This window comes from Grammomys surdaster, unplaced genomic scaffold, assembly GCF_004785775.1.
Source record: "Grammomys surdaster isolate TR1022 unplaced genomic scaffold, NIH_TR_1.0 1036, whole genome shotgun sequence".
Taxonomy (NCBI): domain Eukaryota; kingdom Metazoa; phylum Chordata; class Mammalia; order Rodentia; family Muridae; genus Grammomys; species Grammomys surdaster.
In genome coordinates this window covers 1820192-1832501 of record NW_021605455.1, presented here as the reverse complement: position 1 = coordinate 1832501, position 12310 = coordinate 1820192, and the positions used below count along the sequence as shown (strand labels likewise).

Sequence of the window (12310 nt, the reverse complement as noted above, 5' to 3'; positions counted from 1 at the left end):
AGCCAGCCCTCTCCCAGGAGTGACAGGAGGGGAAGGGCAGCAGACACCAGAGTCTGAGCACTGAGCTATTACTGTTCAAAGGCACAGTCAGTGGCAGACCTATACACCCTATCAACTTCCAGGGATGGCAATACATTTATTTTTCAGCTGAATGCAGTCAAAGTTGATTCTGTTCCTTAGAAGTAATAATTATAATTTATATACTGGTATATTTCTTACTAGCACAGGTTTGGAGGTCCTGGCCAACCTGTTAAGCTATCACATGGCATTATAATGAAAATAGTCACATCTATTTTTGCATATTGCATCATTTCACACTGTATCATCTATAACAACAATGCAGCAAAGCTTCATATAACTAGGACATTTTTCTATAGTCACTTTTTCCAAAGTGAAAATAATTTATTGTTTATTGAAAACTACTTCACAGTCATTATGGACTAGCTGTACTACCTAGAATGGCATCTATTTTTAAGAAGTCCTGGATTTATCTCATTTAACCAAGTTAAGAGAGCACATCCTGGATTGAGAGTTATAATACTCAAAAGAATTCTTTTAAACCATGGCTCATGATTCAGTAATCAATTACTAATTTGGAATGATCTATGTACCATTATAAATCAAACAACCCAAACAGATAATGCAGCATATCCCACAAAGTGAGTATAGTATTTAACACATAGAAACACACATACACACACACACACACACACAGACACGCTTCACTATACAGTGACTCTCTCTTACTGTAGATGGTGGTCAAAAAGGTTTGAGAAACATCAACTCAGATTCGAACTCTATAAACACAGCAGGGGACTTGGAAAAGTCAAATTCAGGGGTGGAGAGGCAGCTCGTACCTCCTAGTCTACAGCAGTAACTAATGTGGTAGAGCTGACCAACCAAGTGTTAGAGGATAAGCAATGTGCTGCTATGGACAAGGTTGTTTTTGTTTGTCTGTCTGTTTTGTGGATCATTTCAGTAATAGGAATACCTGAGTAGATGCCTCTTCTGCATGATTTCAGGGATCCCTATGTGAAGAACTTGTTTTCAACTTCTTCCAAATCTCTCTCACCTGTGAAATCAGGCAGTGCACGGTCATCAACCAGTAGCATGGGCCTGACTTGTTTCTGCTCTATTAAGTTTCGGGCTGCTGTCAGAGAAGTAAATATTTCATCTTCGGAGATATCAAACTCCAGTTTTTTCAATCTTTCCAGCAGGTCTTTCTTGCTCTCTTTGGTTGTATTGGTCACAAACCGAACCATCACAGAAGTGGCACGCAACCTGGAAAAGTCAGATTCAGAAGTGCACCTTTCACCTCCTAGTCCATAAAGCCTCCTAAGCTGGCTAAGTGTTAGGGCGTGAGCACATGTCTCTGTGCTGGTCTAGACAAAGGTTAGTTAGCTTTGAATCTACTCAGAATGCTTACAAATGATTTACACCCTGTGGGCAGTGTCTCACCTCCAAAAGCTGGAATGTCAGACTTCGAAAGCGATCTCCACTTTGTGGGACTTTAGCTGCCCTTGGCTGGCTGAGGAGTTTTGTAAGGACATGAAAGGCCATTGTTCTCACAGGGTCTAGAAGTGAACTTTTTTTTTTTTTTTTTTTTTTTTAGTTTTTCGAGACAGAGTTTCAGGGTTTCTCTGTGTAGTCCTGGCTGTCCTGGAACTCACTCTGTAGACCAGGCTGGCCTCAAACTCAGAAATCCGACTGCCTCTGCCTCCCAAGTGCTGGGATTAAAGGTGTGTGCCACCACTGCCTGGCAAGGTGAGCTATCTTAAGGATCATCCCCTGATGTAACATCACAAAACTGAGACTCATGGCGGCAAGTAACTTTGCAACTCCATTCTGCTAGGCAGAAATGGGGCCACGGCAAGGGTTCCGTGTTCTGACAGTGTTTTATTGCTCTTACTAGAAGAACCGAGGATGCCACAGCTATAGAGACTTGTGAAATGGACTGGAAGAGAGTAACAAAAAAGACCAAACTGAGATGTTAGCAGAAATAGCTACACACCAGTGAGTTGCTGTGCTTATCAACAGAAACTCCTTGGACAACTCAGAGAGATGCTCAGAACTCATTTTCTTGTCAGCCCCAACAGCTTGGAGAAGATTGGAAAGTTTGAAGCTGCCTGAGCCATACAGTAGGTTCAAGGCTACTCTAGTCTACACAGCAAGTGTGTAAGTACTACTAATATACAGGATTGATTTGATTCCATGATCTGGTTTTGAATAATAAATTGAGATGATTTAGAGAAAGAATTTGTGAATCTAGCCTTCTTTTTTCTTTTGTGTAGCCCTGGCTGTCCTGGAACTCACTCTGTAGACCAGGCTGGCCTCAAACTCAGAAATCCGCCTGCTTCTGCCTCCCAAGTGCTGGGATTAAAGGTGTGCGTCCCAACGCCCGGACTAATCTAGCCTTCTTTAGAAATACTTTTCTTGGTTCGACATGTTGAACAGTGTTTCAACATAAAATCTAAAGGTAATTATAATTTAGCTATAATTTAGAATTCATATTAATAGCCTGTTGCTTTTAATGTCTTCCCCAGAAAGCTACAAGGCATAAAAGTGCTTCACATATTTTAAAACAAGCAAATAAACTGAAGAGAGTTTTAAGAATGTACCCAAAGAACATCAAGTAAATTTATATGATTAAATAATCCACTGTAATCACGATTTCCTCTATAATATTGGTGTAGCAGCTTTTCAGTAGAACACATTACATTTGGTAGTTTATCTCTCAAAAGAAATTACTACTTCAACATGGCTATTTTAAAAATGAGCATTACTGTGAAATAACCACATCAGTTTTAATGAGTTTTGTTTAAAAAACAAAACAAAACTTTTTGTGTTAACTGGTCCTTCAATATCCCTTGTCTGTTTCTATAGAAACCACAGTGGCAGTGCCAGTGCAGGGATTCTGACACTTTTGGCAGTGCCCCCAAAAGTTCAACGGGACTGTCTCCTGCCTGACAGAGTGGCAGGCTCAGAGATTACACAGCATCAGAGGCGCCACTGTTCACCAGAGACGGAGAATTTTCTTTCAGTCTAAGCAGAAAGACCATCTTCAAAGCAATGAGATCTAGGACTGAGGTATGGTTTCGCTGAACTTGTGGACAGATTTAAAGACAGGTGGGAAAATAAGTTATCTTTTTCGACCTAGAACTCATTGTTCAGTGTGGGTTTGATATACATATAAAGAAATAGGATACTTAAGACAATTAAAAGTAATGAAGATACTGACAATAGGTTTTCATCTTGAACGCGAGGTCTGTAGTTAAAGGTATGTGTCTTACTGTTAATGAGTGGTGTTTGTTTCACCAAAGCTTTGGCATATCCCACAGACCTGCAGTCCTCAGTGTGGCCAAGAGCTTATGGATGAATATTATCTGGGCTCACTCATGTTAAGAGAGCTGGCAGTGTTCATTCTAACATGGACTCTGAAGTACACTGCTTCTAGGAATTAATGTTAATAATCTTAGCAGGGAACACTGACGCTGCCATCAGTGTTCATAATTCAAGTGCAGATCAAAGAAAATCAAAGAAAAGAACTGTGGGCTGGGAGGGCAACTGGAGTGAACATCAGCTCACTCTGACTAGTAGAAGGCCATCTGGGAGAGAGAGCTGGAGCTCTGGCTTTGGGGGAGTCCTGGCGACTTAGATGAGTGGTAGAGGAATCACAAAGGAAATCCCTTAGACAAAAAACTAAAGAGTTTAAATAATTCTGCCTAATTTTACACATTTTTATAAACCCTCTTTTATACTTTGTACAAAGTCAGCATGAATTTTTGGCTCACTTTCTCTAGTGTTTTCTATGGAGGAAATAAAAATTAAATTTAGCTGTTAAAAATAAATAGCAGTGGGGATGTAGCTCGGTTGGAAGAGTGCCGACCTAGTGTGTACAAACCCCTGGGTTCGACTGCACAGACTGCTTGAGCTGGGGGTGGTGGCACACACCTGCAAGTCCAGCCCCTGAGACACTCAAGCGGGAGGTTCAGATGGGCAAGGCCACCTCTGGATACATTTTGAGTCCAAGGCCAGCTGAGATACTAGAAAAGGCAAGAAAGCAAGCACTAGGATGTCTATACACAGAAGCTCACAGCTCAGCTGACACCCATCCTGGCCCTAGAAGGTCTGGCTGAGACAAAGGCTCAGGCTTTGTTTGTTTGTTTTAAATAAAGCCCATCATCCTCCAATTACAAAATTAACATCATGACTCTAAATGAAAATGACAGCTGTAGCTGAGGAGCACAGGTACAGCTTTTACGTTTGGCACTCTAAGTGACAGTACATACTGGAGAGAGGATGGAGCCTGTATTGCTGTTGCCCTCATACCCAACAGTGCTGAGGCTTGTCACCAGATTTTCTTATGAACAGTACACAGTGGACATTCTGGAGTTTGAAAATGACAAATACCAAATTTTATACCACTGATTTTGAAAACTCTAACTTTTTTCAGGATGAATACACTTAATAGTAAATTTTTTTTCATGACACCCAGAAGCAAACATCTATATTTGGCTCACCTTGTGTACATACATGTATATGTACACACATGTGTTAAAGCATATGGCCAGAGGACTGCCTCAGACGTTATTGCTTTGGCACTGTCTACCTCTTTTGAGACAAGGTGTCCCATTAGCCTGAGGCTTGTAGATTTGGCTAGGCTGGCCAGTCAGGAAGCCCCAGGGATCCAACACACCTGGCTTTAAGTGGGTGCTGGGGCCCTCAGGTTTGCAGAGCAAGCACTTTATTTACTGAGCCACCTCTAGCATGCTTTTATCATGTATTCTTTGCTTGTTTCTAGACTTGTTTAATATTGCAATTGGAGAATCAGAAATATAGTCTTTAATCTTTGGAAGTATTAAATGTAGTTGATAGAAATCTTTCAAAAATTCCAAGTCTTTCAACCAAGCATTACTTTTAACAGTTGTAAATTCAGTATTAGATCTCAGATGATCAGGAGGCAGAGTCTGTCTGCTTGCTTATAGATGTATTTCAGTTCAATCCCAGGACTCGTGATTTTTTTCCCCAGTGCTATTCATTGTGTAGTTTTAGAGTTAAATTACTATTTTAGTTTCTTGAGTTTTCATCTCCAAATTTACATTATCGGTCTTAAAAAACAGAGTGGGGGTGGGGTGGGGGAGGAGAGAGAACAAAAAGACTAGAGCAAAAGGCCAAACCTAATAAAGTAGGGGACAATGTTGGGAGGAGGATATTACAACACATACATCTTCTAGCTAGAGCCAAGGCAGCTCTGCCATGGACGGTAAGCTGGTGAAATGCCATCTTCAGGCCATCCATTTAGCTAATGATCCGCCTTGGTAAAGCGGCACTTAAAAACGTATTTGTCATCTGAACCTGGAGGATAGCTTGCCTTTTAAGAGCTTCCTGTGCGCCTGGCACAGCTGCATCTTCAATGTGAAGTGTGCCATTGAGATCTACCAAAACAGCTTTTAACACACAGCGCGCTGCCATCCTTCATTCCCTAGGAGAGAGCAAATGAAATTAAAAATACAGTTTAACAAACAATGGACAATTAAAAACTGGTAAGCAATCAAAAATACCATTCACGTCCAGGAAGATATTGCTTAGCAGTAAGCTGCTTCTCTTTTGGAAAAAATAATGTTTAAAAAAAAATCAAAACCCAACATTTAAGGCATGAAGCTTTTATAATACTTAGGGTTTTATATATTTTCTTTTAATCGAGTTAAAACTTGGAAAGAAAATGTTTGAATGAGAAGCTATGACTTATTTTCAGGTTTCTCAGAGTAACTGGTGAGAAATACAGGTTTTATTTTTAAGTATGAGAATAATGAATACATAGACAGGAGAACTACATCAGTAAGGTCTTTTCATCCTTGGCTGTGGACAATTAAAACATTCTAATCGCCACTGCTACATTCTGAACTGGTATGTGTGGCCAAGGGGCTGCCTGTATTCATAGGTAACCTATAAATTCCCATAAATAACCTATAAGTCGAGGGGAAAATCAAGTTGTATCGTAAAAATAAGGTGTGTGTGTGTGTGTGTGTATACTTCATGCAAGCAAAGCAAGCATGTTTTCAACTAAGCTGCATTTCTAGCTCCATGCTGAAAATGTTAACGATCATATCCTCACTTTCTAATGTGTGCAACTTTACTTTGCAAATTTTCCCTTCAAACACTTGTTAAATACTTCATTGTTTAAATTATTTGACAAGGTCTTGTTATATAGTCCAGTCTAACCTTGAATTCATAATCCTCTTGCCTCCTAAGAGCTGGAGTTACAGCCCTGTGCTACCATATCTGATCTCTTTAATCTTTATTGTGAGTTGTAAACACATGAGGATAAATTTGGTTTATAGATCATTAGTAATGGGGGGCTTAAAATACAGAGGCTTAAGAAAAGGAATGAGATTTGATTTAGTTGAGACTTAGGGTTTGTTTTGTTTTGAGACAGGGTCTCACTATGTAGCCCTACCTGACCTGACCAGTCTGTAGACCAGGCTGTCCTCTAGTATTACAACAATATTCCTGCTTCTGTACCCCAAGGCCTGCATTATATGCATTTGCCACCATGCCTGGTGATTTATAGGTTCTTTTTAAATTAGGGAATTAATTTATTAGTCACCTTTTCCATTTGTTTCTTATCTTTACAAGGTGTCTTAGGGTTACTACTGCAACATGACCAAAGACACTTGGGGAGGAAAGGGTTTATTCTGCTTACACTTCCACAGCACTGTTCATCAGTAAAGACAGTCAGGACAGAACCTCACACAGGGCAGGATCCTAGAGACAGGGGCTGACGCAGAGGCCATGGAGGGAGCTCTTTGTTCCGGGGAGCCTGTGGATTCAGAAATGGCCTTTCCAAGGTTTCCCCAACCACCACTGTTCGATCTCAGGCTATCACATGGGACACTGTGTCATATGTCACCCGTAAGGCTGAGAGATGGGCAACACCTAATTGTCAGTCACCCATGGAGCGCCTACTACAATCCAAAACACCTTTGCTCCATTGCCTGGCTTCAATAAATGGCCACCAGAGAGCATTCTTAATGTTAATATCCTCCATGATCTTAAAATTTCTGCAAATGGTCTGAACTCCCCTCTGCCCAGGTTTGTTGGGAACTACACTCTCGTCCCTCCTCTGTGGCCAATACTCTAAGGTTCAGGTCCTGTTAGCAAGAATGGTCACTGCAGCAGACCCCTTGCCTCCAAGGACTCAGACTGCAAACTGGAATCCCCTCCCTTGAGCGAGCCCCACCTTTCCCCGACTTCTTCCTCTCCAAAAAAGGCTGCTAATCTAATCCTCCTTAGGTATGTAAGGATCACTTGCCTGTGAATTTGATTCTAAATTCCAGAGCCTGATTCAGCCTGCTATGTCCTCCAAATGGCCCTGGCTCTTGCAACACCCTCTCCCCTCTTCCTTTCAGTTTGCCTGAGGTCCAGGAAAGCTCCAGCAGCCCTCCTCTAGTACCTCCAAAAACTACAGCTTCCTTAAGCCCATGCCTAGGCCACAGCAACCATTCTCCCCTCCCCTCAAGATCTGGCCCCTCTGCAGCCTGGGTCCCTAAACTTGCACAAACTGCATCACTTCAACAGTCCCACCTCCTCACTGACTTGGCTCCAAAAAAGCCTCCTTTGAGCCCAATCCCCACCCCCTTCCTAAAGCTAAATTCTACACTGGTGATAATCAGATGAGCTACAATACAATTTAGGACTCTGTGATAACAGTTCCCCCAGCCAAGGTCCTAAAAGCAAAAAGTTGCCATTTTTCAAGTTTATTAACCCTTTCCTGTCCTAACACTGAAGTTTAAACATATCATTCAAGCACTGTTAAACATACAATTATCAATTACCTCATAAAGAATCATATTCTTTAATATGTTCATAACTATACTTATAATTACCCATATAAGATTTATTCAGCTTCCTATATATAGTTTCAAAGTCAAAACAATAACTAAATAGCCAAAACCCAAATGTTTGTCTATTTAGATATACTTTAGATATACAAATGGTCCTCAAACACTTCAAAGATATACAGAGTATGCCATTTAAAGTGTTTAATAAAAAAGCTCTTCGTAACAGACACATAGGCTCCTGATAGCACCTCTGATCTCCAAAGATGGGCACAGAAGAACCTCCACCTAAGGCTTGCTTATGATGTGACAAGGATAGACACTGGGCTATAAACTGCCCTTTGCCTTGACTGCTGACAGCATACTGTCCAAACTATGGCAGGCAAGAAACTGGGAAGTTGACCGACTAGCTTTGCCTAGATAAAGTAGGTCAGTCCTTCTTTACAATCCTGCTTCACAAAAATGTCTGTCAGATTTTCTAGGCCTAATGGCCAAAATGGATGTCCCACTGACCACAGAGGAACCTTGAATGACTGACTATCCGGGTAGCCCAGTGTCTGTGTCATTTTTAAGACTTGGAAGCTGCTTGCTTAGATAAAATTTACTGTCTGAAGAACTCCACCAATACAACCAGGCTACATCTCCATTTCATGCTTTTTAACAGTCTTAACTCTTCCCATGACTAGCCGTTCATAGGGTTTTCTCCTAGCATCTTGCCCTTTCCTCTTCCTCCAGGAGTAAAATTTCCCAAGTAACAGTCAACCAAATGTTCCTACACCCATACCTCCTGATGACCAGGATGCCACCTACTCCTGACTCTCTCACCCCATGCTGCTCCTCTTCAGAAGGAGGTAGCGAGATCTTTATTGGCATCCCTATACCCAAGGAGGTCAAGATGTTAGGCTGGAACCCTGGCTCATCCCTTGCACAAGCTAAAACTCTCCGGCCCCCAACCCTGTCTGTAGAGAAAACTCCCATCTGCTTTGAGAAAACTCAGGGCTAACAAGTCATCACTCTTCATCTCTGTGTTTCTGTCAACCCACCCAAGAGTGCCTGCCCAGGGGCACAGTTCTTGACCATGTATGACCCTCCTAGATCTTAGTTGGCATGACATCAGTCCTCGCCTAAGCTCTATAAAACCCTTTGCTTTAGTCTGGATGCGTGACTTCACTGACCTCCACCTGTGAGATCAGTGAACCCACTGGAGAGCTGCCTCCTAATAAACCTGCCTTTATCTACCTTTAACCTGGTGTAATTTGGCCTTTATCTGTGTCACTGAGGAAGAGAAAATGCCTATCAGTGTGTACACTTAGCAATTTCCCTATTATAATAGATGTATGTAGGTTACTATAGGTAGGTCTAAGACACTAATTTTTATACTGTATTCTATTATATAAATGTACTATAATTATGTTCTCCTAAGCATAAATAATTGTAGTTTTACAATTTTATTATACCACAAAGCACACCTATCCACAAATTTGCATGTCTCCTTGTGGATACCTATAAGCACTTCTGTGGGGTCTTGCTGGGTCTGAAGGTGTACAGTCATCCTACCCTTATAAAATATTGTCAAGTTGCAATCATGGTCATTTTATAAACTCAGCATAAAACTCCGAACAAGAATTTGTTGAGAAAAATGCTGAGTGTGGTGCTCCAGGCCTATAATGCTAGCTCCATAGTTCAACAGCATCCTCAGTTAGCTATTGAATTTGAGGCCAGCCTGGGCTACATAACCACCACAGTTCCATCCTACCACCCCTAAAAAAGGGAAAAATGCATTCTGCTTGTCTTTGCCAAATATCTACTGGAAAAGAGTGCAGAGACCAAAAACTAAAAAGATATTAAGAGCTGTAGAGACGGCTCAGTAAAGACTGCTCTTGCACAGAACAGGGTTCAGTTCCCAACACCCACAGGGCGGTAACTGCCTGTTCCAAGTAACTCCAGTTCCAAGGGGATGACATTCTCTTCTGACCCTCTCAGCTCCTGCCTACACACAGATATACTCAGTCATACACACATGCACATAATTAAAAAGAAAGCTGCAGTCAATCAAGTCTCAAGCGCAAAGTCCTTCCTTTTATGAGTCTTCTTGATATTCTATCGTGATCCTTTGTGACCTTTAAGATGAAGTGTGTTGTGCACGCCTGTGATCCTAGCATTTGGGAGGCTGCAGCAGGATCACAGTACGAGGCCAGTCTGGGCTGTTTATCAACTTCATGATCTACGTGATCTATTTAGTAAAACCTTGTCCCATAACTAAAAGGAACAGAAGACTAGAAAAACATCATCAGAAAGAACAGTACTTAAATAACTGTCCAATTAGTGCCAGGGAATAATCATAAAACTACTGATGCTAATCTCTCCAGAAACACCTGAAGGTGAATGATAAGTTAAAAGCCTACATTAAAAAAATCATTTCCATAGAACATATCTTGCTTTTTTGGAGCTTCACATGTGAGAGGAAAGGAAAACAGAAGTTAGATGTTCCAGTCAAACTTTAAATATTCACTTCATCAGATAGCCCTACTAAGCCTTGGTCCTATCTGTCAGGTTCCCTATTCTCTTTATAATTCCTGTTAGCTGAACCATAAACCAATATTTGACAAAAGGAACACCTAGTATCCATGGACTTGGCCCCAAGAGCCCCTAGAGGTGCCAAAGTCCAAAAGTCCTTTTTCTAAAGCAGTACAATAATTGCATATAGCCATTCCTTTCCTACTAGATAGTTGGAATCATCTTTCAGTATAGTACTTAAAACAATGAAAATCCTGTGCACAGCTGTTATACTGAATCCCTTAGGGAATAATGACAAGAACTTCATATTGTTTAGCATAAACAAACTTTTATTTCTCCTTTAGAATATTTCTTACCCTTGTTCCCTCTCTCCCCTTTTCCTTCCTTTCTGGTACTTTTACTCGTGAATCTGTCACCTGAGTGATGGAATTACTGGTGCCTACCACTGCATCTGGCTTTTTTGGAATAGTTCTGATCTGCGGTGGATTGGATATGTAGATAGATCCAATGTATGTATGCAGACATGAAGGGCTAAATTAGAACCCAGATAAAATATTAAGGGTTAGATGGACTGTTAAGGCCTAGGAAACTGTTACCTGTCTAACCTGCCATTGTAAGGAAACTTTCTAATGCCAAGATTAACTACATATTGTCATATTCTATGCCCTTGGAAACCAATCATGATAGAAGTCAATAGAACTATTTTGTATAGTTACCCACAATAACCTTGCACCCAAACAAACCACCCAACAGCACTTCCTGTATCTATGTATAAGTTTTTATGGTATACAAGAAACTATTTAGAATAAGATTTACATTTTGAGTAAAGTAGTGATTTAGTAAAGTTTAAGTTCCCATGTCCTCCCTGAGAACTGACATTCTACTTGGCAGAAAGAGACATATATGTGGATAACTGACATCCTGGTTTAAAAGTTAAGAGATAAATATTAGACAAGGCAAGTCTCCTACCACAGTTGGATACCCCAGCCAATGGGAGCAGGATAAGTGTACAACAAAGACATGTTCCTAAGGAAATCCCCTATCCCTAAATCTTGATTGGTGGAATAACTTGCACAAATGTTTGTGGATTTTAGGCTTAAAAACCCTGTAGAATCTTAACTCAGTTCCAGAACCTGGACCATAGCCATAGTTGGCCAGTCCTGGGGTGTATGCTTGATAAACAATCCCTGTCTGATTGAGATCAATGTTCTTGTGGTTTGTGAGGCAATTCCGGGACCCCAACAATAAATGAGTATTAACATGGAAAGAAATAATAAGGGCTTCAAAGGGAGTCCACAGTATTGTTCTAATCTGAAACCAACATTCACCATTACCCCTAGTTTGAACAAATTACACACTAATTTCTCTTGGAAGAGTTATAAACACTCGAATCTCTGAGGCAGGATGAGGGAGGGGCACAAACCAACCAAACTAAACCAAAAAAACCAACCAACCAAAAAAAAACAAACAAAACAAAAAACAAAAAACCCAAACAACAACAAAACCAAAAACAAAACAAAACAAAAAAACCAAGAAAAACAATGGATGGCTAATGGGAACTGTTCAGTGCAAAGAAGAAAAGCACATTTACTTTTAGACCAAAAAGAACTGACTCAAATACTCAGAAGTACAGGTGCCCTCGCAGCCAAAAGTCACTGGGGGCAGTTCAGTCTTTACCTGAAAGTCGTCTTTTCTTTGAAAACCGTGAGTGAATGGCAGTACCGGCAGTCCAGATGCTAAATCCAGCCAGTTCTACAATCTTTGGCTTTTTGGTCTAACTTTTCTTATCTTTAAAACTATCTTAGTTTTAAAATCACCACCTACCTACTAAAAGGAAACCACAAGCCTCCTTTCTGATTGTCAGTCCAGTCCCAGATCATTTCCTGGAACTCAGGAGTCACAATTGAATAGAAGAACAAAGCATGAACCTGCCAGGGTTTGAACCTGCCCACATG

At 40.8% G+C, this 12310-nt stretch overlaps 1 protein-coding gene across 1 annotated transcript in view; it reads right to left on the bottom strand.

The window, feature by feature from the left end:
• The window catches only part of Hdhd2 (haloacid dehalogenase like hydrolase domain containing 2), a 30044-nt gene that overhangs the window by 16433 nt on the left and 1301 nt on the right, over window positions 1-12310 (bottom strand). The window contains exons 2-3 of the mRNA XM_028783216.1: window positions 5372-5482; window positions 1073-1281 (exon numbers count right to left, since the gene is read on the bottom strand). Of these exons, the coding sequence (XP_028639049.1) occupies window positions 1073-1281; window positions 5372-5472 (310 nt within the window). The 5' untranslated portion in view covers window positions 5473-5482. The remainder of the gene's footprint in view (window positions 1-1072; window positions 1282-5371; window positions 5483-12310) is intronic.